The 24,461-nt window shown below is 36.6% G+C and overlaps 1 protein-coding gene across 3 annotated transcripts in view; it reads left to right on the top strand.

Moving 5' to 3' along the window:
* The window catches only part of NHS (NHS actin remodeling regulator), a 540,422-nt gene that overhangs the window by 458,051 nt on the left and 57,910 nt on the right, over positions 1-24,461 (top strand). For all 3 annotated transcript variants that reach the window (XM_034434594.3, XM_034434585.3, XM_087871410.1), the window contains exon 2: positions 15,711-15,863. In XM_034434594.3, coding sequence (XP_034290485.1) covers positions 15,711-15,863 — 153 coding nt within the window. The remainder of the gene's footprint in view (positions 1-15,710; positions 15,864-24,461) is intronic.

The raw sequence follows: 24,461 nt of genomic DNA, 5'->3' as shown, positions 1-24,461 counted from the left end.
AAGTAAGAAACCGGTGACTAACACAGTAAATGAGAGATCTCTGCCTTTCCAGTTTACAAAATTTCAGGAAAAACTGCAAAATCCATTGCAATCAGTGAATCTGCTTGGGACGCAGGTTGGCTTTGCAGTGATTGCAAAAATCTTAGTGGCTATAAAGAATTCTTCTGTCTACATTTTGGTGCATTGGAAGACAGAATGGGTGCCACCTAATTGTTCTCCTATCTTCAATTGCCCTGGAAAGATGAGAACAATTATTTTTAAGTGGTCAATTCACTTAAATTTAGTTGCAGGTTCTAAAAACCATTCCATCCAGCTATATGCTTAGTCATCATTGGTGCCTGTATTAGAAAGAATGAGAAAGGGAGGAAGGGAAATTGGAATGTGTATTGGTTAAATGACAACAAATCTGCCTAAAAATGGAAGGAAACTCAATGGTTTCTGGAAATCTTTTACCCTTATAATATAATGTAATGTAATATTCTTTTTCTTTCTTGCATAAACTGATCTCGACTAAAGAGATTTTAATTTCCTTGGAATTGGTATATATTTAATTTATAATTGGCAGGTTGCATACATAAATGAGGTAATTTATGTTACGAGTGCCCAATATGACAAATTGAAACATTAATATAGATATAATGGATAAATGTCATAAATATGAAATCAGTCTTCCCAGCAAAATGACCTCTAGACATGTTAGGTGTGCAAACTTCTAGAATCACCAATGAATGGTCATTTGACTGGGAATTCTGCAGCGTTTAGTTCCAATACATCTGGAAAGCAATAGGTTTTGGAAGGATTCATTAATAACTAGTTATGTTGCAACCATAACTCTGTTTTGATATTAAAGTAGTCCTATAACCACATAAGATGAATTCATTTGTCTGAACAAATGAATCATGTATACTATCTGTAACTGGTATTCTTACTATTTAAGATAATTTTAGCATTGATTGAAATATTTTAAATTTGTTTTTTTCTGTCCCTGTGGCTAAAAATAATCAGAAATAGAAAGTATGTTTTGTGTGTGCGTGGGTCCATGTGTGCTATGGGTATGGTTGACACAAGTTGAAGTGGTATTGAAGCAATAACATGGAAATATGGGCAATCAATTATTCATACTTGGTCACTGGTGATAATTTGCTGTCTCAAAAAAAAAAAAAGTCATTTCAGACCATAACCTTTTAGATGGATGTTACAGGAGATATGCAATTTTAGAATATAATTTAAGACACTGAATAGCTTTATATTGAAATATTATGGGTGTTTTGAGATCCAACAATTTTTAGGACAAATTTAGGCTTGCTAACTGGAATTTTTCTCTTTCTCTCTCTCTCTCTCTTTCTCTCTCTCTGACTCTTTCTCTCTTTCAAACTCTCTGAATCTCTCTGTTTTTCTCAATCTGTTTTTCTCTTTCTCTCTCTCACTCTCTTTCTCTCTCTCTCTCTCTCTCTCTCTCTTTCTCTCTGTTTGTGTGTGTGTGTGTCTTGTTTCTCTCCCTCCCTCTCTCTCTCTTTCTTTCTCTCTCTCTGTCTCTCTGTGTGCTGTCTCTCTCTTTCCCTCCCTCCCTCTCTCCTTCTATCTCTTTCTGTCTCTCTTTCCCTCCCTCCTTCTTTCCTTCTATCTCTCTTTCTGTCTCTCTCTTTCTCTGTGTCTGTGTCTGTCTCTCTCTCTCACTTTCCCTCTCTGTCTCTGTCTCTCTCTGTGTGTGTATGTCTTGTGTCTCTCTCTCTGTCTCTCCTTTCTCTTTCTGTCTTTCTGTCTTTCTCTCTCTCTTCCTCTTTCTGTGTGTGTGTCTCTCTGTGTCTATCCCTCTTTCTCTCTGTCTATCTCTCTTGCTCTCTCTCTCTCTGTCCCTCTCTCTTGCTCTCTAACTCACTCACTCTCTTTCTCTCTGTTTCTCTTTCTCTCTCCCCCCCTCTCTCTCTGTCTCTCTCTCCCTCTCTGTCTGTCTATCTCTCTGTCTTGTCTCTCTCTTTCCCCCTCTCTTTGTCTCTCTCTTTCTGTCTCTGTCTCTCTTTCTCTTTCTATATATATATATATATATCTGTGTGTCTATCTCTCTTGCTCTCTGTCTCTGTCTCTCTCTCTTTCTCTCTTTCTCTCGGGCTCTCAGTCTCCTTCTCTCTCTCTCTCTCTTTTTCTCTCTCTGTGTGTGTCTCTCTCTGTGTCTCTTGTGTCTCTCTTTCCTTCTCTCTTTCTCTCTCTGTCTCTTGGTTTATCTCTCTCTCTCTGTCTCTCTCTGTCTTGTCTCTCTCTCTTTCCCTCCATCTCTCTCTTTCTCTCTCTGTCTCTCTGTCTCTTGTCTCTCTCTCTCTTTCCCCCCTGTCTCTGTCTCTCTCTTTCTCTCTCTCTGTCTATCTCTGAGTGCATGTGTATCTATCTCTCTTTCTCTCTTGCTCTCTGTCTGTCTATCTGTCTTTCTTTCTCTCTGTCTTTCTATCTCTTTCGCTCTCTCTCTGTCTCTCTCTGTGTCTTGTCTCTCTCTCTTTCCCTCCCTCTCTCCTTCTGTCTCTCTTTCTGTCTCTCTCTCTCTCTTTCTCTCTCTCTGTGTATCTCTTCCTCTCTCTCTGTCTGTCTCTGTGTCTGTCTCGCTCTCTCACTTTCCCTGTGTGTGTGTGTGTGTGTGTGTCTTCTCTCTCTCTCTCTCTCTCTCTCTCTCTCTCTCTCTCTCTGTCTATCTCTCTCTCTGTGTCTATCTTCTGGAGGCAGGGAAAGTAAAAAACGGATCACTTCTCCTGCCTCCAATAGCACTCTGTAAGCCAAAAATGGGTTAAAATGGGCCATTTTTTGGCCTCCTGAGGCATCTGTGCACCCCATTTTTCACCTCCCCCCCTCAAGTAGCACTCTGCAGGGCGAAAATGGGGCTGTTTTAGCCCATTTAACACTCCGCCGGCCAAAAATGTTGGTCTTACCTTCCAGTTCCAGTTGCGAACGTAAGTCCTGTGCTCGGCCGAAGGGTGGGGGCCGGCGGGCAGGTGGGGCAATGTGGACTGGGCAGCCTCATGGTCCTGCACGGGCTGGATTAATGGCTTTGGTGGACCATATGCGGGCCATAGTTTGAGGACCCCTGGTTTAGCCATTACTGTAGGCATGGATGACCTATGAAAGGTCCCACCTACTGGGATGTTCAGTGTGAAATGATATTGAAATGAGCTTTCTTTGGGTAGAGTAGCATGCTCCCAGATATGAAAGTGAGCGCTCCTGTCATCATCTTCTGAAACATTGTTAAGTCTGGACTTTTAGGAATATCTTCAGAGGTTAGATTATAGTGGTAAGAAAGATGTGGCACTTGGATGTTGACCTGAAGTATAATAAGATTATTTATCAATTATTGATTAATGATGTTTTATATTATTTATTTTATTTTATTACCATTACAATTATGGCTGACTGTAAATTGTGTAAAATAAGAATGGATTGAAGCAAGATATTTCTTGCTGATATTTCAGTCTCCTGAATTGAAAGGCAACCAAAATTTCTCCTTATTTCCAGGTTGAATCTCTCCTTATTCAGTTTCCATTATTCCTTGTCTAACCTTCAGGTGCTTTGGAAAATAGCTTGATCCCCTCCTCTCAGTGGCAGCCCCTCAAATATTGGAACACTGCTATTATATTTCCTGATCCTTCTCTTCACTAGACTAGCCATGTCCAGTTCCTGTAACTGTTTTTCATATGTTTTAGTCTCCAGTCCCCTAATCATTCTGGTTACTCTTCTCTGTACTTTTTCTAGAGTCTCAACATCTTTTTATAGTGTGGTGATCAAAACTGGATGCAGTATTCTAGGTGTGGTTTTACTAAGACTTTATAAAGTGGTATTAGTACCTCACTTGATCTTGATTGTATCCCTCTGTTAATGCAGGTTAGGATTGCATTGGCTTTTTTGGCTGCCGCTGCACACTGCTACTTCATATTTAGCTGGTTGTCCACTAAGACGCCAAGATTGCTCTCACAGCTACTGCTATTAAGCCAGGCCTCTCTAAGCAATTTACAGACTCAGCATATTGCCCCCAACAATCTGGGTCCTCATTTTACTGACCTCAGAAGAATGGAAGGCTGAGTCAACTTTGAGCTGTTCAGAATCAAACTCTTGGAGTGAACAGTGAGTTAATCTGCAGTACTGCATTCTAATCACTGTGCCACCATGAGTCTTCTATCCCATGTGGTATTTCAGAGTAGTCTTCTACTGGTCAGCCAAGAACCATGATCCACAATCATGCATCCAGTTTTGGTCGCCACGATATAAAAAAGATTTTGAGACTCTAGAAAGAGTGCAGAGAAGAGCAACAAAGATGATTAGGGGACTGGAGGCTAAAACATATAAAGAATGGTTGCTGGAACTGAGTATGTCTAGTCTGATGAAAAGAAGGAATGGAGGTGACATGATAGCAGTGTTCCAATATCTCAGGGGCTGACACAAAGAAGAGGGAGTTAAGCTATTCTCCAAAGCACCTGAGGGTAGGACAAGAAGCAATGGGTGGAAACTAATCAAGGAGAGAAGCAACTTAGAACTAAGGAGAACTTTCCTGACAGTTAATTAGAACAATTAATTAACAATTAATTGTTAATAAGTGGAACAACTTGCCTCCAGAGGTTGTGAATGCTCCAACACTGGAAGTTTTTAAGAAGAGATTGGATAACCATCTGTCTGAAGTGGTGTAGGGTTTTCTGCCTAAGCAGAGGGTTGGACTAGAAGACTTCCAAGGTCTCTTCCAACTATTCTATTCTATTCTATTCTATTCTATTCTATTCTATTCTATTCTATTCTATTCTATTCTATTCTATTCTATTCTATTCTATTCTAATCTAATCTAATCTAATCTAATCTAATCTAATCTAATCTGAAGTGCTTTATCATTTTGTTCAATTAATGAAACCATTTTGACTCTATCTAAGTCTGTTAAAATCCTCACTGCTAGAGCTATAAAGGAGAAAATGGTTTGGCTTCCCTATTGAAATCCCAAAGCATATTTAAAAGCAAATAGACAATACTGTGTTTTTCACTCTGAAATAACCTTTGAACAGGAAAGGGAGAATTACACCTTCATAATTTACTTTGGAGTTTATGAATTGCACTTACTGGAAAGGTATTGTAATTGAAGGAATATAACACTTCTGTTGTGTTGGTTAATCTACAGCACCCATTCAGTACTTGCTGCTGTAATGATCAATTGCAAGATATTGTCCTTGAAGTAGTTTCTTGATGTAAAATTCAGTTAAGCATACCACGGGATAGGTGTGATCTGCTGTTATAAGTTTTAGTTTCTGTAGACAAATTGTTGAAATGTATTGCATGAAAATTCATGGAGGAGAGAAAAGTGCTCAGAGTCCTGTTGTGGTAGATGAGTGGCTTTATTCAATAGAGATAGGATAGAGATGATAGATAGATAGATAGATAGATAGATAGATAGATAGATAGATAGATAGATAGATAGATAGATAGATAGATAGATAGATAGATAGATAGATAGACAGACAGACAGACAGACAGACAGATAGACAGAGACAAGAATCTATTATAATAGAAGGAATCGAGCTGTCACTATATAGTGGGAATAGGTTTTTGAGAACTCTCCATCTGAATATTCACAGTACTGCAAAATAATTAGCTTTGTTATTTGCTATAGAGTTTAATGATCCTAGTAAGATGCAACACTTAGGGACTAGTCAGTAAATTAAGTAAGACCTGGATGTGCTATGGAATAGTTAAAAAATGATTGGGTTGTCCTATTCCAGTTCTTTACAGCTGATATTCTGGTAAAAATACTTAGTTGGCTATAACTGAGCACTGTGCTAATTTATCAGGGATGCTAAAAAGTATGTGGATCACTGAATGGGTGCTGGTTTTTTAATCTTAATAGCAAGTGCTTCAGATGCAAAAGTTGGAAAAACAGAGATGGTATGATGCTTTGTGAGTAACCCATACTGAAACTTTGAGCACTTCAGTAACATGTAACTCCCATTAAAGCAATTTTTAAAAAATACAATCCTGGTAATACTTGATTTATAACAGTTTGTTTAGTGACTATTCGAAGTTACAACGGCACTGAAAAGTTTTCACACTTATGAACTTTGCTGCATCCTCATGGTCATGTGATCAAAATTTGGATGGTTGGCAACTGGTTTATATTTATGACAGTTGCTCTGTCTGGGGGTCAGGTGATCCTCTTTTGCAACTTTCTGACAAGCAAAGTCAACAGGGAAGCCAAATTCACTTAACAATCATGTTACTAACTTGACAACTGCAATGATTCACTTAACAACTGTGGCAAGAGAGGTTGTAAAATGGGACAAAAGTCACTTAACAAATGTCTCACTTACCAGTAGCAACATAAATTTTGGGCTCAATTGTGGTTGTAAATTGAGGACTACCTGTATATTCTTTGTTGTCAAATCTTGCAACTGTGTTCTCTGAACAGAGACTAACACTCCTGGAAACCTAATACATTTGAACCCTTGCCATGTCCAATGGATCAAGGGTTTCAGTGATAAATCTTGTGATTTTAAACATTCATCAAATAGATAGAAATCATAATACAAGTTAACAAGTGTTTAGTTTTAAACAATGAATCTATAAATGTCTAGAGCAGTTCAGCAATTTTGCAAAGAAGGGATTAGCATAAAGGTGCATAAATTAAGTTCGTTAAGCAAGCAAATATTCAGATTTATAAATGAGTTTCCCAGCTGAGTTATCTTGTTGCAAGAATAGTTTTTTGGGGACATGGTTGCCTCATTATCTACCAACAATCCAATAAAACTGAAGTGAGTTCTGACATTACAGTGACTTTGCTGAAATTCTTCAGAATCTCAGGTTTGGGAAACATTGTATTATTCCCCTGCTCCTTGTTTGTGCCAGCATTTCTATTTGATCTCTCAGCAGTTGTTATGAGTAAGCCAGGATCTAAGAAAAGTGGCTTTCAGTTCCTCAGAGTGATCAAAGTCTCTTCCCAGAGCAGTGTGGTTTTTTTGGCTCTCCTATATAATAAACCGAAAACCTGCCATTTAAAATGGCAGCCTCCAATTCCTTCTAGAAAAAAGAAGGATGGGAAAGTTCATGGCAGAATATAAAGCAGATGAAAGTATAGGTGAACTTGAGTTCATTTACTCTAGCTTTTGATGAGGAGGAAGCATGAAATGGTGCAATTTTTCCGCATGCAAGCCTAAAAATCTTTGGTAGGTCACATGTCTTCAGCAGCCCTGGGTATTATGCTGGAGTTCTTTTAGACAATTTTCCTGTTTTGCTTATTAAGCCATTTTGCTAGACAGATTTGCTTCTACATGTATCAGAACAAGGCTCATGGAGTGAATAGTGCAGCACATGCATTATTGATTATTTCACATGTATATTAATAGATAAGCCTGTAGCAGTATTTCACACTCTGCCCTGTCCTGATGCATTAGAATCAGTGAGTAACAGAAGTTTTTTCTTAGAGAAATTCTGTATGTGCTTGTAGGTATGTGTATGATATTCAATGGTATGTGAATTCAGGTGTATATCACACACATATTGTACATAGTAAAGTAAAGTATAAAACAAGTAAAGTAATAACTAGAAGTCAGCACGGGTTTGTTAAAAACAGATCATGCCATACCAATCTTATTTCATTCTTCAATATAGCAATTAGCCCAGCAAAATACTGTGAACATAATAAATTTAGACTTCAGCAAGGCATTCTATCATTGGACCCAACCTACTTCTTGGTAAGCTAGAAAAAAGCGGGATAGATAGCACCACCATCAGATGTAACTGGCTGACAAACCATACTCAACAAGTAGTCCTTAATGGTATTATATCTACATGGAGGGAAGTAAACAGTGCGGTACCACAAGGTTAGGCCCAGGATTCTTCAATATTTTCATAAACAATTTAGATGAGAGAATAGAAGGGGAACTTACCAAATTTGCAGATGATACTAACCTGGCATGAATAGCCAACACCCTAGATGATAGGTTCAAGATCCAGATGGATCTTGACAGACTTGAACACTGGGTCCTATCTAACAAAATGAAACTAAATGTAGAGAAAAGTAAAGTCTTATGTTTAGATAAGAAAAACCAAAAGCACACCTATAAACAGGGGGAAACCAGGCTTAATAGCAGTGACTGTGAGAGGGATCTTGGAGTCTTAGTGGACAATCAGCTAAATATGAACCAAAAAAGCCAATGTAATTCTAAGTTGCATTGCATAAGAGGAATACAATGAGATCAAGTGAGGTACTAATACCACTCTATAAAGCCTTAGTAAAACCACATCTAGAACACTGTTTCCAGTTTTGATCACCACACTATAAAATAGACATTGAGATTCGAGAAAAAGTGCAGAGAAGAGCAACCAGGATTATTAGGGGACTAGAGGCTAAAACATACGATGAACGGTTGCAAATACTCTGCATGGCTAGTCTAGTGAAGAGACGGTCCAGGGGAGACATGATAGAAGTGTTCCAATATTTGAGGGGCTGCCATAGAGAGGAGAGAGTCAAGTTATTTTCCAAAACACCTTTAGAATAGAATAGAATAGAATAGAATAGAATAGAATAGAATAGAATAGAATAGAATAGAATAGAATAGAATAGAATAGAATTTTTTATTGGCCAAGTGTGATTGGACACACAAGGAATTTGTCTTGGTGCATATGCTCTCAGTGTACATAAAAGAAATGATATGTTCATCAAGAATCATAAGGTGCAACACTTAATGATAGTCATAGGGTACAAATATGCAATCAGGAAACAATATCACTATAAATCGTAAGGATCCAAGCAACAAAGTTACAGTCATACAGTTATAAGTGGAAGGAGATGGGTGGTGGGAACGATGAGAAGATTAATAGTAGTGCAGACTTAATAAATAGTTTGACAGTGTTGAGGGAATTATTTGTATAGCAAAGTGATGGAGTTCGGGAAAAAGCTGTTCTTGTGTTTAGTTGTTCTGGTGTGCAGCGCTCAATAGTGTCGTTTTGAGGGTAGGAGTTGAAACAGTTTATGTCCAGGATGCAAGGGGTCTGTAAATATTTTCACAGCCCTCTTTTTGACTTGTGCAGTATACAATTCCTCAAGGGAAGGTAGGTTGGTAGCAATTGTTTTTTCTGCAGTTCTAATTATCCTCTGAAGTCGGTGTCTGTCTTGTTGGGTTGCAGAACCAAACCAGACATTTATAGAAGTCCAGATGACAGACTCAGTAATTCCTCTGTAGAACTGTATCAGCAGCTCCTTGGACAGTTTGAGCTTTCTGAGTTGGCGCAGACAAGGAATAAGGTAATGGATGGAAACTGATCAAGGTGAGATTCAACCTAGAAAGGAGAAATTTTCTGACAGTGAGAACAATCAACCAATGGAACAGCTTGCCTTCAGAAGTTGTGGGAGCTTCATCACTGGAGGCTTTCAAGAAGAGACTGGAATGACATTTGTCAGAAATTGTGTAGGGTCTCCTGCTTGGGCAGGGGGTTGGACTAGATGACCTACAAAGTCCCTTCCAACTCTGTTAGTTTTTTAGTGCACTTGTAGTTGAAAAGCTAATTCTTGCTTGGTGATTAGCAAAGCACAATTACTTTGGGAAGTGACTCAACATTTCTTTTCTGTGTTTAGCTGCCTATTTGAGAGTTCTGCTGTTCCATCTGAAACCTTTATTTCTTTAAGCAATGTAGGACATGGAATAAAAATGAAAGCAGGAGAAGGGTTGATTTTTTTTTTTTTTGTCTATTTGTTTTCAGAAAAGGCTTATGATGGAGCTTCTGAGGAATTGAACTTTCTGGGATATGTTTTGTAAATAAACAGGTTTATGTTGCCATTTTGGCTCCTCCATTTTAAAAAAAATCATAAGTTGCAATCAAGAGAAGTTTTCAGTATAGAAAGGTTATGGCAGACAATGGTATGCATACTGTGTTTGTGTACTTATATGTAAATGATGGTACAGAACTAGCTCCTTGATAGGTGATTCAAAGTGAAAATGCATTAGCAAGATGGCCCAACATCTCAGTTTGTTTGTTTACTTATATAAGACAAAATGATGCACTCAATTTAAATATCAGTTTGGTGTAGTGGCTAAGGTGCTGGTGTAGAAACCAGGAGTCTGTGAGTTTCAGTCCAGTCTTAGACATGAAAGTCAACTGGGTGACTTTGGGCCAGTCATTCTCTCTCAGTCCAACCCACCTCACAAGGTTATTGTTATGGGGAAAATAGGAGGAAGGAGATTATGAATGTTCACTGCCTTGAGTTATCTATAAAGTTTATTACTTATAAAATAATAAAGGCAGGATAAAAAATTAATTAAATAAATAAATCTGGATGGTTACCAACCAGTTTGCAATAAATATTATTAAAATCCTTCCCAAAAGAAATTTAAGATATCGTTGGAAATAATCCAATGAAAAAAGAAGAAGAAAATAAGGAGCAATCATACGATATACTGTGCTCACAATATACACACATACATATTAGGCTTCTGTAACATTCAGATCCCAATGCTTCAATAAGAAGCCATGTCTTAAACAATAAGTGTTCTGTCCCCGTACCACGCACACACCCAACCAGCCAGCCAAGGGTTAAATAAACTTTTCAAACACTCAACGTCAGTGATAAGGAACTTGGCAGCAACTCCATGGCTGCCTGCCAAGAACTTTTAATCCGATAACATAGACAAAAATACACACAGTTTGAATAGTCCAGTTTGTAATTAAATCCACAGCAAATAGGCGTTGTGTCCGAAGGTGCAAAGTGCCTCACCAGAGATTAGCTTTGTCCATCACAGAGTCCGAATGGCCACCACACTCCCTTTTATAGCCTGTGGGGTGTGGTCCCGTGACTCAGCTTAATCTCTGGCACGCCTCCTTTTCTGCTGCGCACGCTTGTCTCTCCGACGCTGGCGTGGGTCCAACCACAATGTTTCTTCGTCACTATCCAACGGCTCGGAAACACCTGGCTCCTGGCCAATCTCTTCTCCTTCGGGAGACACCTGAGGCATTGCCAGAGAGGAGGGTCCTGGAGAGGGAGGCCTGGCCGTCTCCTCTCCTTCATGTTCGGAGCTTTCTTCCTCCGATAAGATAGGCTCGGAGGACGGAGCCACAATAGTAAGTAGATTCAGTAGGATCCCTGGTGTGGGATTTTGTAAGAAGATTATCTTACAGATCATACTGAATATTGTAGCACTTCAAAGTTCCATAAAATATTGTATCATTTTTATTAGAATGATTTTATTATTTGTTTGGCAGCTATTGAACACCAAAAAAATTGTTATTGCATTCTTTTTATTGTTTCCTTATTACATGTGAAACTGAAAAAAGAAATTACACATTTCCCTGAGATTATACAATAAATTCCTGGTTGTCAAATTGTCCAATGAGTTGATTCATAGTAAAGGGCTTACTACCTTGTGTCCTTCCTTCTGTGTCTATGTATATGAGAGAGGGAAAGAGAAAGAAAAGGTTAAATGATAATGAGTTTTCACCCCCACCCCAACTTCCTGGTAGCTTCTGCTGCCAAACTTTAGCCTCCCTTAGGTGGTTGAGTGGTGGGTTGTGAGCAGGCCAAAGATCAGTGTGCCCCGATGGGATGGGTGGGAGACATAAGTGGGGGGGAGGGGTTGCATCATCCCTGAAATCAGTCATAAGGGTAAACAACCATGGAGGCAACATAGCTGCCATAACTTTGAAATTGGATCATAAGAAAGCTTTGGGTGGATCTGTCATAACTTCAAATGATTGCTAAGCAACTGGTCATAAGAGGATTACCTGTATCCATCTACTACTTAAGTACTTTTTAGGTATACCTATTTTTTATTAAGAGTCTTAACAACAATAATAAGAACCAGTGCAAAGTAGAACAAGAAAGGAGAAAGAAAACAGGAGAAATAAAAGAAATGCAAAACAAAACAAAAGGTAACAGGAAGGTAAAAAAGAAAAACTGGAATAGTAAATAATGTAGTAAAAAAGTATAAAAAGATATAAAGAAGTGGCTTCTGATCTTTGCAGCAGCTCTAAGTACAATTACATTTTAACTTCTCTTTCTAAGCTTACATCTTGTTTCTCTTCTTTCTAGCCTTCCTAATCATCAAAATTTAACTCCTATGGTCTTCTAAAGGGGCTCATTTTTTATGTTCATTTTTTATGCAAAAAGCCTATAAGGGGTTGTTACTTGAGTTTTATTGACACTGATGGGAAACAGTCATCCATGATTTCAAATAAGAATTGTTCTCAGCCCCTTTAAGAGACCATACAAGTTAAATCTAAAACTCTCCATGTGCAAAACAGGGTCTCCAGTTCAGTTTCTGCCCATCAGTCTATTTTTCTCTGGCTATGGATTCAATTTCTTTTCCTCTTGTTACAATTTATCCTCATCTAACTTTAAAAGTTGTTGTTGTTTATACTTTTTTAAATTAGTATTTAGTGACTGGAATTTTTTTAACAAAACCTTCACCAATGCTCCTAATTAAGAAATAGGTATGTACTATTACTGTTTTGAAGTACTTGGGTTTGGCCATCATGCATAAATGGGTGCATAAGTCCTATCAAGATCTAACCATATATTATTTTTAAAACATACCATGCTGTTTATTTTACATTAACCTATCTGTATTGAATCATGAGAGTGTTAGGGAAATGGAAACAATAACAAGTCAATGGCTGGCACAGTTTTCTAAACCATTTTTAAAAGAGTTTTTAACAACACTGGTATTTATTCAATATGCCAGATTTCTATTCATATAATCAAAATGTAATACTCATCTATTAAATGATGTTGAGATATTTTAAGTTTTGTAGTTCTCTCATATGTCAATTATGTTTTATAGAATATTGTGTGGTTTTGTTTATTGTATAGTTGTATCTTTTAATCCTGTGAAGTGTCCAGAGTCATTTTCAAGTTGGGCAGTGTAGACATATAAATAAGCAATTGGTGTGTGATAATTTGATTTACACCAACACTTATATAACCAGACAGTTATATCTGTATGGCTTAGGATAGGAATTTAGGATAGAAAATGCTCAATGTCATCCATTCAGGAAAAATTGTCGACCTCAGAGTTTGGTTGATATGATACATCTGTCCTTTGTATGAGGCACAATAAATGTAATTTAAAAAAAAAAGTCAGGTACTTGATTTAGGCTTTCTGTTATATTTCATGCACAGTTTGCTGATGCAATACATAGATGCTTAGATGTCTATGGAGATTCTTAATCATCCAGAGCATGATTATCCCAAAGGTGCTTTTCAGTTGCCTTTTGAAAAGCACATTTGGAACATAGATGCTTGGAACAACAAAAGACTTTTGGAAGACCAAAAACCTGATTTCCAAAATAAAAATTGTATTTATCTACTTGTATCTCACCTTTATTATTTTTACAAATAACTCATGGAAGTGAACATACTTAATACAGTCAGTCCTGAACTTATGACCACAATTGAGCCCAAAATTTCTATTGCTAAGCAAGATACTTGTTAAGTGAGTTTTGCCCCATTTTACAACTTTTGTTGCCACAGTTAAGTGAATCACTGTAATTGTTAAGTTCATAGCAAGGTTGTGAAGTGAATCTTGCTTCCCCATTAACTTTACTTGTCAGAAGGTCACAAAAAATGATCACATAACCCCAGGAAACTGCAAAATATGAGTCAGTTGTCAAGCATCTACATTTTGATCATATGACCACGGAGTTGCTGCTATGGTTGTAAGTATGAAAAATGGTCATGTCACTTTTCTTCAGTGCTGTTGTAACTTTAAATGGTTACTAAATGAACAGTTGTAAATTGAGGACTACCTGTACTCCTCTCTCCTCCTATTTTTCCCATAATAAAAAGCCTGTGAGGTGGGTTGGGCTGAGAGAGAGTGATTGGCCCGAGGTCACCAAGCTGGCTTTCACAGCTAAGGCAGAATTTGAATTTACGGCCTCCCAGTCTCTAGCCTAGTGCCTTAACCACTAGAGCAAACTGGTGTCCTAGAGCCTCCCTCATCCTCAAGGCACCCCATGCTCTATTTAACAACCCACACCTTTGTTTCACAGTTGCATTAGGGAGAGTAGGGATGGGGATCATTAAGCAAGTCCATTTCATTTAACAGCCATCACCATTGGCAACTTTAATGGGCAGGTTCCATTATGATTATAAATCGAGGACTACTTGTAGATAATTTGGAACATTTTGACAATCCCAAGAAACTATCTTCAAATCTTCCAGGCACCAAAGAATCATCTCATGCTCCAATATAACTACTCCTCTCTTTATATATTGTTAGAAAACTTTATTGATTATTCTTTAATCTTAACTAGTGTTATTGTCACACCTTTTTCCCAAAATGCTCCTTGTTTCCCTTAACGAAATACTTATTTCTGATTCCATATTTAGGTTCACCTGGCCTATTTTATTAATTTTTATTACGTTAGGGACTGAATAAAATGATATTGTTGGGGATAATTTAATGTTAGGGATCTTAAAAGTCCTGATTGCTTAGCAATAGTCTTTCTTTCTTTTTTTTCAATTTTCTTTTTTATTTTCAAATTACATAACAATAAACATTTTTTAACAGTACTAGTCTACAGCAATAGTCTTTCTACTTGGCTGTGTCATGCATTTCTACAAAAGTCTAATGTGATTAGGGCTTCTCTGAAACATATTAATTAGTGTATTAATTCAGTCTATGTTGCTTGGTATTCATGTGTCTTATATATGGTAATATATATATGGTAATATTTTTGGCCACCTACAACATTCACCCATTATAGATTTCTAGACATATGGCCACTATATTATTCTATGCAGAATATGCGTGAGATAGCATGCTTGTATCAGTTTCCGATTGGAAATCTGATTTACAAATTCCAATCATATTTTTTTCACATTTTATTTACGTTTTCTTTGGAGTTTGTCTAAATTCAGTCACAAAATGAATTATCCTAATCTAACCTATGCCTCCCACTAAGTCCATATTTTGCATTAATTTGTTCCAGTTGTGTTATGATGCATGTACATCCCCTTGTCCTGCCAATGTAGCCAGCCCCAAATGGTCAGAGTTCCACAATTTCTGCAACATCAGCAACATTATGTTTATTGATTAATAAATTCACTCATTGCTAGACCTTGTAAGCCTTGGTTTTGTATTCTGACAATGGAATGGCATTCCATTCTTGGAATGGTTCTTATTCATGAAGATGTAACACCATACTATCTCTAAAGAGAATCATGAAAAGAATACAATTATGGAAGAATATGATGAAGAACCATGAATGAATGAGATCACTGGTGAATGGTAGAAATATATTCTAGGAAACTTGTTCAGTTTACAAACTATAAAATATATTTAACTGGTGAAATAATGAATTGAAAATAAAATTGGGTGATTTATCAGATTCATAATATAAAATTATGGCACTGTATACATAAATAATAACCAAAGATAATGTAATATTTGTTATGTTTTGCTTAGTTTCTCCTTCTGTTATATTCATAGTTTACTTAAGCTGAGTTTCTTTAAAATTCAGATTTGCAAAATACACACACACACATATTTGTTTTTATTTTTATGACCCTATAATAACTTTTATGGGAGTGGAGTTGGGGTGACTGAATGGAGCTTAGCATTTACTGGCTGGATGCCCTTCCTGACGCCTAAGCGGAGTTTGCAGCATATATTTTTTCTTTGCGCCCTGATAAAGAAACATCTGTCGCTGCCTAGGATTGGGCCATTACTGGGAATCTCTTTAAGTATCTTCTTCATTTGTTTCTACAGCTGTCTCAAACCTGGATGCAGAAAGCAAACTGAATGTGTATTATCATGCCCCTTGGCATCAGGAGAGAAACATTTTCCTTCCTTCCACCAGACCAGCATGTGTAGAGGAGCTGCATCGCCATGCCAAGCAGAATTTGAGAGCCTTGAGGAAGGGTAATTTTTATTTTTGTATAATTTACAAAAATCCAAATACAGGTAGTCCTTGACTTACAACCATTCATGTAGCAACTGTTTGAAGTTAAAGTGGCACTGAAAAAAAATGACTTAATTCTGGTGATCAAAGTTATGACCATCACAGCATTCCCAGGATCACATGATCAAAATTTGGATGCTTGGCAACCGACACATATTTACAATGGTCACAGCAGCTCTGAATCAAAAGATCACCATTCGTGACCTTTCCAGCTGGCTTCCAGCAAGCATAGCCAATGGGGGAAGCCAGATTTGTTTAATGACCACATGACTCACTTAGCAACTGGAGTGATTCACTTAACAACCATTGGCAAAAAAAAGTCATAAAATCAGGCATGACTTACTTAACAACTGCCTTGGCTAGCAACAGAAATTCTGGTCCCAATTGTGGCTTTGAGTTGAGGACTACCTGTTTAGGTTCCAGAATAATAAATGAAATAACTGCATTTCCTGTAATGGCATATTAATTCACCTTTACTTTCATCAGCTATCCTTCATTAGTTAGTCCAACAAAGCCAATGTAGGTATGACTAAATCTTGAACATTTTTATTTTTTTTAATTCTGGGAAGGCTGCAAAATATAGGGGAAAGCCAGTTTAGGTCTTTAATTTTCCTCTCCTCTCATTCTTACATTAAAATGCATTTCCAGTCAGTTTCTCTTTGCTACCAACAATGTATGAATCATTGTTTTTCTGCCTAAAAACATACTTGTACTACAGTTCTACAAAGCACTGAGTGCATCACTTCGCAAGAATGTAAATTTGAAAACCAGTTGCTTTTAATTTTTTTTAATTGTTTAAGTCCATAAACTATGCATTAATCTTGCAGGAACTTTGATAAACTGGTTAGGAAAAAGAAAACATTGTCATTGGTTACAGTCAACAATTCAATCAAATTAGAGAAAAGCCATCCACACAAAATTCATCTGTAGTAAATTAAGTCATATCATGTCACCTTCACATCAAGCTAGCTCTTGGGGGTTTTATGAACACCATGTAGCTATCTTAGAACAATATAATAGTTTGCCATTGTTTTAGTTCAGTGGTGGTTTGCACCGGTTCGCACCGGTTCGCAAGAACCATAGTAAAAAATTTTAATAGTTCTGAGAACCGGTAATAAGATTGGCTGGCTATGCCCCGAAACCGGTTCCCGGTCCGGTCGCCATTCGCTTACCCTGCCCACTCCCAATCTATTGCTGCCTCCTGAGTCCCAGATGATGGCTAGAGGGAAAAAAACTGTTTAAACTCTTGCTGCGGGACTTCAAAGGGCCGCCCTACAGCTGATCAGTGTTAAAAGAAAACAAATGAGTAGACCGGTGCCTGCAAAAATAAATGGGTAGACCCAGTGGTGGGATTCTACTTCGGTAGAACTGGTTGTTAAGTAGTTAAGCCAGTGGTTGCCAAAGTGGGCGGTGGGATGCCTTAGGGGGGCGGTAAGAGGCAAGGGGGTGGCAGAGGGGCGCTAGAGGCAAAAGGGGGCGATACGGGGGGCTAAATGGCAAGGAGGGTGGCCCCCAACCTTTGGCCTGTGCCTTGCAGCAGTTACCTCCTTGCAAGCAAACAGCAAGAAAAAACAGCCCCTTTCAGCTTCAGCATAGGTTAATTAGCACGAGTTGATTAGATCGGCCTCCCGACTTTCAGCTGATTTGCTCTCAGCTGTTTTGCGCAGGGCTCTGTTGCTAGCTACAAAGAGTGCTGGAACAGATTTTTTTCCCCCTAGCTATGCTGAAAAAGCAAAACTGAAAGTAAAGCAGGGTCTTTGCTGCAACATGACAAAATGAGGCAGAGTGAGTTTTCTTTTTCTTTTTCCTCACCAAAAAAGGTAGGTGCAAACAATGGGAAATTTAGAGCAAAAGAGGAGAGTTCAAGATTTTAAAACACAAAAGAAAAAAAGCTCTATTTAACTAGGGAATTGTAATAATTGAGATACTATTAATTGTACAGTATATTCTGTTGAAAGCAGAAATGGTTAAGTTGTGGTTTGGAGGAATATATGGGGGAAATTATTTGGTTTATTATTATTGGTAAATATAATTAATTGATTTGTAAGAAATTGGATTGCATGGAAATAATTGGAATATTCATGTTCATATTGATTAATATACAAAAAAGATAGTTATATAACTAATTGATTTATATTAAAATGTTGAATTTGTATTAAACAACTGTAATATTACATAATTAACCAATGTGAGGATGGATATAAAAATAGATGACAATGGGAAGGGGTATAATATAGAATAGAAGGGAAAAATTGAATTTGATTAAGATTAGAGATGAGGATGAAGGGTAATATTGGTTTTTTAAAAAGACAGATGAGGAATAAATATGGCAAAAAGGAAATATAGAAATTGTAAATTTAATTGAAATGACTAAACACTGTTTAAATTTGTGAACCGGCCAAATACTCTGTTCAAAGAAAATACATTGTATGTTTGTATGTGTGTTTCTAATTATTGCTATTTATTCATATTTGTTCTCTTTTATTCTTTAAAGTTTAACAATTCATTCTTTATCTTAATATCTTTATATTTGTTTGGGGTTGGCTTTCTTCCCTTTCATCTTTTTTATTGTACAGCAATCTTTCTCCTCAAACCTACCACCCCTCTCTTTTCTTTCCTTCTTACTTTCTCTTCCCCCCCTTCTTCTCCTCCCTACTTCCTCTTCCTTTCTCCTTCTCCTCCTCTCTTCCTCCCTCTCTTCCCCTCACTCCTACTCTAATTTCCCTTCCCTTCCTTCCTCCCTTCTCTTCCTTCCCTCTCTCTCCTTCCTTCTTCCATCTCTCTTCTCCTTCCTTCATCCCTCTCTATTGCTGTATTCTTTTGTGCATATGGACTACTCAGAGGGCTGAAAAAGTTATTTTTGACTGGTCCTCACACTTTTGACCAGTTCTCGAACTTAAGACTGTCCTCACATTTTACGTTTTTGCCCTATTTGTCACCATGATGAAGAGAAGCAGTTGTGAAATGAGTGACACAGTTGTTAAGAATGCTGCACGGACATAAATGTGAGGATGGTCATAAGTGTGAGGATCAGTCAAAAGTGCGAGGACCTGTCAGAAATGACTTTTTTCAGTCCTCTGAGTAGTCCCTATACACATAGACATGGCCACCTGGTCACATGACCAGCTAGCCACGCCCACCCAGTCACATGACCTCCAAGCCATGCCCACAAAATAAGCTATGCCCACAGAACCAGTAGTAAAAAATTTTAGAACCCACCCCTGTTTTAGTTCATTGTTTTCTCAGTTTTCCAGTCTTGCCTACATCTTGGTATTTCCTGGCACTCCTTCCTCCCAACATTCATCAGGCCTAAACTCTTGTTTAACGTTTTTCAAGGTAAGCTTGCTTAATTATTGTCTTCTGCTAAGGCAATAAATTAAGATAAATCCCCCTCTCCCATTAAGTATACATATACCTGTGGGTTTAGATTTTATTGTTATTGATAGGAATAGTTGATAGGTTCCACTTTTGAATTCTTTAAAAATTATGTCATCCTTAGATATTAATATAAATAACCTGTTGTTTTTCTAACATTTCAGAACACTAACAATAGCATATTGAAAATATGTGTAATTGCTTTAAAATAATATATTAAATAATTTCACAACAAATAGAGGGTGAGACTTATTTTAATAGCATTGCAAATAGCTAAAAGGAGAAATATTATAGTGATAGTAAAATTATAACAGAGCTCTCAGGATATTAGTTGTTCTCTTTTAGATAAATTTTATCTTCTTCTGCCATCTTGTGGTCGGGAAATAGCTCCTTAAATAAAGAATGTAAAACAAAAATATATTAAGATCAAGACTTTAATATAGCGAGAACCTTTGGAGAGCGACATGCAGAAGTGGGGCTCTGCTGAATAATCTAATTAAAAACCAAAAAAACAAAACAAAACCCCAAACATGCACAGAATTGCAACCACAGGGGGGGAAAAGTGAATGGAGCAAAAGGCTGGACTTTGGAAAGAAGAAAAATCTTGGAAATCAATCATTTATTTGGATGCAAAGTTGATTCTGGTGAGTTCTGCTTTGTAGCGTAATCAGACTGCAGTTCCTTTGTTCCTTTGTTCTCCTGATGACATTGAGAGAATACCAGAATTGACAAAGTTTTTTAGCATCGAGAAAATTTTCTTTATATAGACTGAACTGTTTTTCTTCAATATTGACTGCATAGTTCTTTTTACCATTAACAGAGCATGCTTATATAAACATAATTGCAAAGTGAATACAGATCTCATTGCATGAATATTTTTTTCCTCACTCTCTTTCTCTGATAAATGAAGTGCAGATCTGTTTTCTTTTTCTTTATCTCTCTGCATATTTATAAGGATTTGTAAGGATTCCAGTCTTTATATTGAATGATCCTGAGAAAACTGACTGAACATTTTAGAAAGTTGTTTACAACTATTGTAAAGTTTTACAGCAGTGTTGTACTTTTTTATTACCTAGATGGTAAATTACCTAGATTGCCCTGAACTGCTTTTATTGCCAATTATCATTCTACCTTCTTGTGTGGATTACAAATAGACAGAGACTGCAATATTTTTTTTACAATATTTTTAAAGTCGCTTTCAAAATGTTTTGAAATACAAAACTCTTGTGGACAGGGATAAATTTTCAAGGCAGGGAGTAGAGCAAAGTATCTCCTAAAAAATAGCCTGAGACTTCCAATAAAAAAGAAGTACATATTACTTTATAAAGGGCCAAGAACTCTTATAAATTCTTAAATTTTTAAAATGTCTGCATTTCTTTTTTTTAAGAAAAATCCCTTTTCAAATTTTTTAATTTTTTTCAATTTTTTCGTTCATATTTTAGCCTTTTTTCAACTCTTAAATAATAATTTTTAATTTTATTTTTTCCCAATTTTTAAATCTTCAATTTTAATTTTTTTTTCAGTTTATTAGAAAATTCTTTTCAACTTCCAGTGGCAGTGTCGCAGCAGTGCGGGGGAAGAAGAACAGTCTCTGTTCTCAAACCCTGAATTTTTCACATTTTGGGGACCCTTCGGGGCACAAAAAGCCTGGAGGGCATTGCAGACTAGAAGGGAAGTCTGGAGTGTGGCGAAGTGAAGGGCGATCACTCATTGCATGAATGGACACCCCTGTCAAATCAACGTGAAAGTGTCTGATAGCTTGCTATGGTGGACCTGAGGCTGCGATAAGCCAGTGAGTACAGGGAGGAGAAGATTTTTACAGCAGACAGTGTCATTTTAAAGTGATTGATTACTCTGAAACCGCAAAGTTAACAATCATTTTGAAGAGTGAGTCCTGCTTCTTATGGTTTAAAAGATCTCCAGTGGAGAGAGCAAGCAGCGATTTGGCAGGAGTAATGAGTCAGCACAATACATTCAACCATTAAGGTGGTGATGAGGAGGAAGAGTGTTTAAGATAGCGGTGTTTCGGCAAGACAGTGGATATCTGGTGAGAACCGAGAATTGAAGGAAAAGAGAAAGCTAAAGAGAAGAGAGACTTGGCATATTACAGCAACAGGAAAGGAAAGGAGAAGAAGAAGCGAGGACAGACATTGGAGCGACTTGATGGTAAAAGAAGCTTAGGTGGATGAGTGCACGAGCTGGAAAGAGAAAGGAAAGAACTCTCCGCTTTAATTGAATTTTTGAACAAAAGAACCAAAGGAAATTGAGATGGAATAAAAGTGAAGGAGGGGAAAAATTGACTTAAGAGACTATAGAAAAGGTATAATACTATATATATAACTGAGGCACAAGAGACTTGGGAGAAGTAAAGAGCTGGAACCTCTTTACTTGTAAGAAGACATAAAGATCTACACTCCTCTAAAATTAGCTGTTTGAATTTTGCACTTAATGTATATTCACAATTCTTTAGTGATTAATTGGTTAACAAATTAATTAAGTAGCTTTAAATATTTAAGATTTAAATATACTTATATTTGTTATTATTTCATTAATTTCAAACTTTATTAAGTAACATCATTGATAGAAATTGTATTTCATAGAAAGTTAAAGTATATTTATAGATACTCTGAATACCATACTTTGTATAAATTGATAATTATAATTATAAATTAAAATTAATTTGAGATATATATTTAATTGACTCTCAATATTTACCCCAACTCTAACTTCTAACCTTGATCCAAATTTCTATACGTATATAGGCTTGTTTATTGATTTAAGATAGTTTGATTAATTAACATAGAATATTGGTATAACTATATATATCTGTATATTTACATTTATATATTTTTGGATAGTTAATTGTTATATATGCTGAACAATTTGCTAGGTTGGATCAAGAACCAGAGATAGTTATTCTTAGCTACTTATAGTGAAGGTGATTAACTAATATTTAATAATTAAAAAAATAAGGGTTTAAAAAGGGGGAGAGGAAAATAATAATAATAAACAAATAGATAGTAATTGGTGGATGATAGTGTGGAAAAACATCTATAAAATACTGGGAGAGCAAAGTAGAATATTGAACGAGATAACTAGTCTTACAACAGCAACCTTAAAAGCAGGGGGGAAAAAACGGCATCAAACCCAACAATAATGATGGCTTCCCCTTCAAACCAATGGTCGACAGAGGGGTTATCAAAGATGGAAAAGGCTAACATGGTCCCAAGTATGCAAACAATGCAAACCACCCTGACATTGATTCAGGAAACAATGGTAAAGATGAAAGAAACTATGTCCAATAACCATGGAGAAATGAAATTTGATATTCAAAAACTAGATAATAAAATGAACTCAATCCAGGAAGCAATTCAGAACAAAAAATAAAAATAGTAGAGGCCAAAGTTGAACAAACCGAAAAAAATTTGGATCTGGTAGATCAGAAAACGATGGCATTAAATAAAGACTTGAAGACTCAGTAATCCAGTTAGAAATGGACTGGGCATCATTCTATCTGAGATTTCAAAATGTGATAGAGGAAAAAGATGAAGATCTAGTACAGATAATAGCAGAAATCATAGCAGAATCTTTACAGAGGGACAAACAAGAAATTATGAATGAAATGGATGAAATATATCGAATCCAAAGGAACTATGCTAGATGCCATAAACTACCCAGAGAGGTCCATATTAGATTTGTCCAAAAGAGGATCTGGGATATATTTTATAACATTACCCGAGAAGAACCTATGATTTATAAGGAGAAGGAAATTATCACACTGAAACAAGTTCCCAGAAGGGTTCGAGAACAATGTAAGGACTATCATTTCCTGGCTCTACAATTGAATAAACAAAACATTATGTTTAGGTGGATATTCCCGGAAGGGATGCTTGTCTCATGGCAAGGTAAGAAGATAAAAATCAATAGCTTACTGATGGCATAAGATTTTTTTGACCAATTGATGTGAAACGAAGAGGAGCAGAGTAGTAAGGAGGAGGTGGAGACCATAAGCCAAGAAGAAGAAGTGACACAACATCAGGAAACTAAAGGAGGAGTCTGGGAAAAGAGAAACAAGGAAGGAAAAAAAAGCCAAGAAATAAGAGATAGTAAAACAAGAATCCAAAGAGTTACAAGGGCTAATAGATACTAACACCCGGTAGATAGACAAAAGAATGGAAGATTTGAAACTCATATCAATAAATGTTAATGGACTAAATGCAGTGGCAAAAAGAAGACAAATATTCACAATGTTAATTAAACAAAAAGCAGACATAGTATGCCTCCAGGAGGTACACATTCGAAAGCAGGATGAAAAATACTTGGAATACAATAAACTAGGGAAACTTAGCATTGGCAGAGAAGAAGAAGAAAGAGGTGGTGATATATATTAAGGAAGGAATAAAGGCTACCCAAATTTATATGGATCCAAAAGGAAGAACTTTAATGATGGAAATAAAGAGAGGGCATACACTAATTCTGTTGGTAGTTACTTATGTGCCTAACAAAAACCAGGGGGAATACTATAAGAAATTACATGAAAAGATAATTATGACAGGCTATAGGAATATATGCATTGTGGGTGACTATAATGGGATAGTGGATACCAAAAAAGACTATGCCAGTGACAAAAAAAACCCAAAACTTTTTTTAATATGATAGATGAACTAAACTTGATAGATATGTGGAGAACTCTACATCCAAAAGAAAATAAATATACCTTTTACTCCAATCCCCATGCATCTTGGTCCAGAATTGATGTGATGTGGATGACTAAGGAACTAGGTTTAGAAATAGAAAAAATTGAGATTTCCCCAAACACGTGGGCAGATCACAATCCCCTTGATATAATATGGAGAGGTCAAAAAAAAAAAATTAGAAGATGGATGCTAAACCCCCAAATCTTAAAGGAAAAGGAACATATTAAAAAGATAAAGAAGGAATTGATGTTATTTTTTAAAGAAAATAAAAAACACCACACTTCTTTAATAAATTTATGGGATACCATGAAAGCTTATATAAGGGGAATAACAATAACTTACAATGCAAAGAAAAATAAGGAAAAATGGAAGCAGTATAACATTCTATTGGAAGAAATTGGAAATTTGGAGAAGTGACTCCAAACAAAACCAGGAGATGAATTAGTTAAAGAAACTTTGACCCTTGCAAGACATAAAGTAAGTATA

The sequence above is a fragment of the Pantherophis guttatus genome, chromosome 5, assembly GCF_059756535.1.
Source record: "Pantherophis guttatus breed Tessera chromosome 5, ASM5975653v1, whole genome shotgun sequence".
NCBI classification, from domain to species: Eukaryota; Metazoa; Chordata; class Lepidosauria; order Squamata; family Colubridae; genus Pantherophis; species Pantherophis guttatus.
Note: the sequence above shows the minus strand (reverse complement) of the source record. Positions and strands in the feature narration are given on the sequence as shown.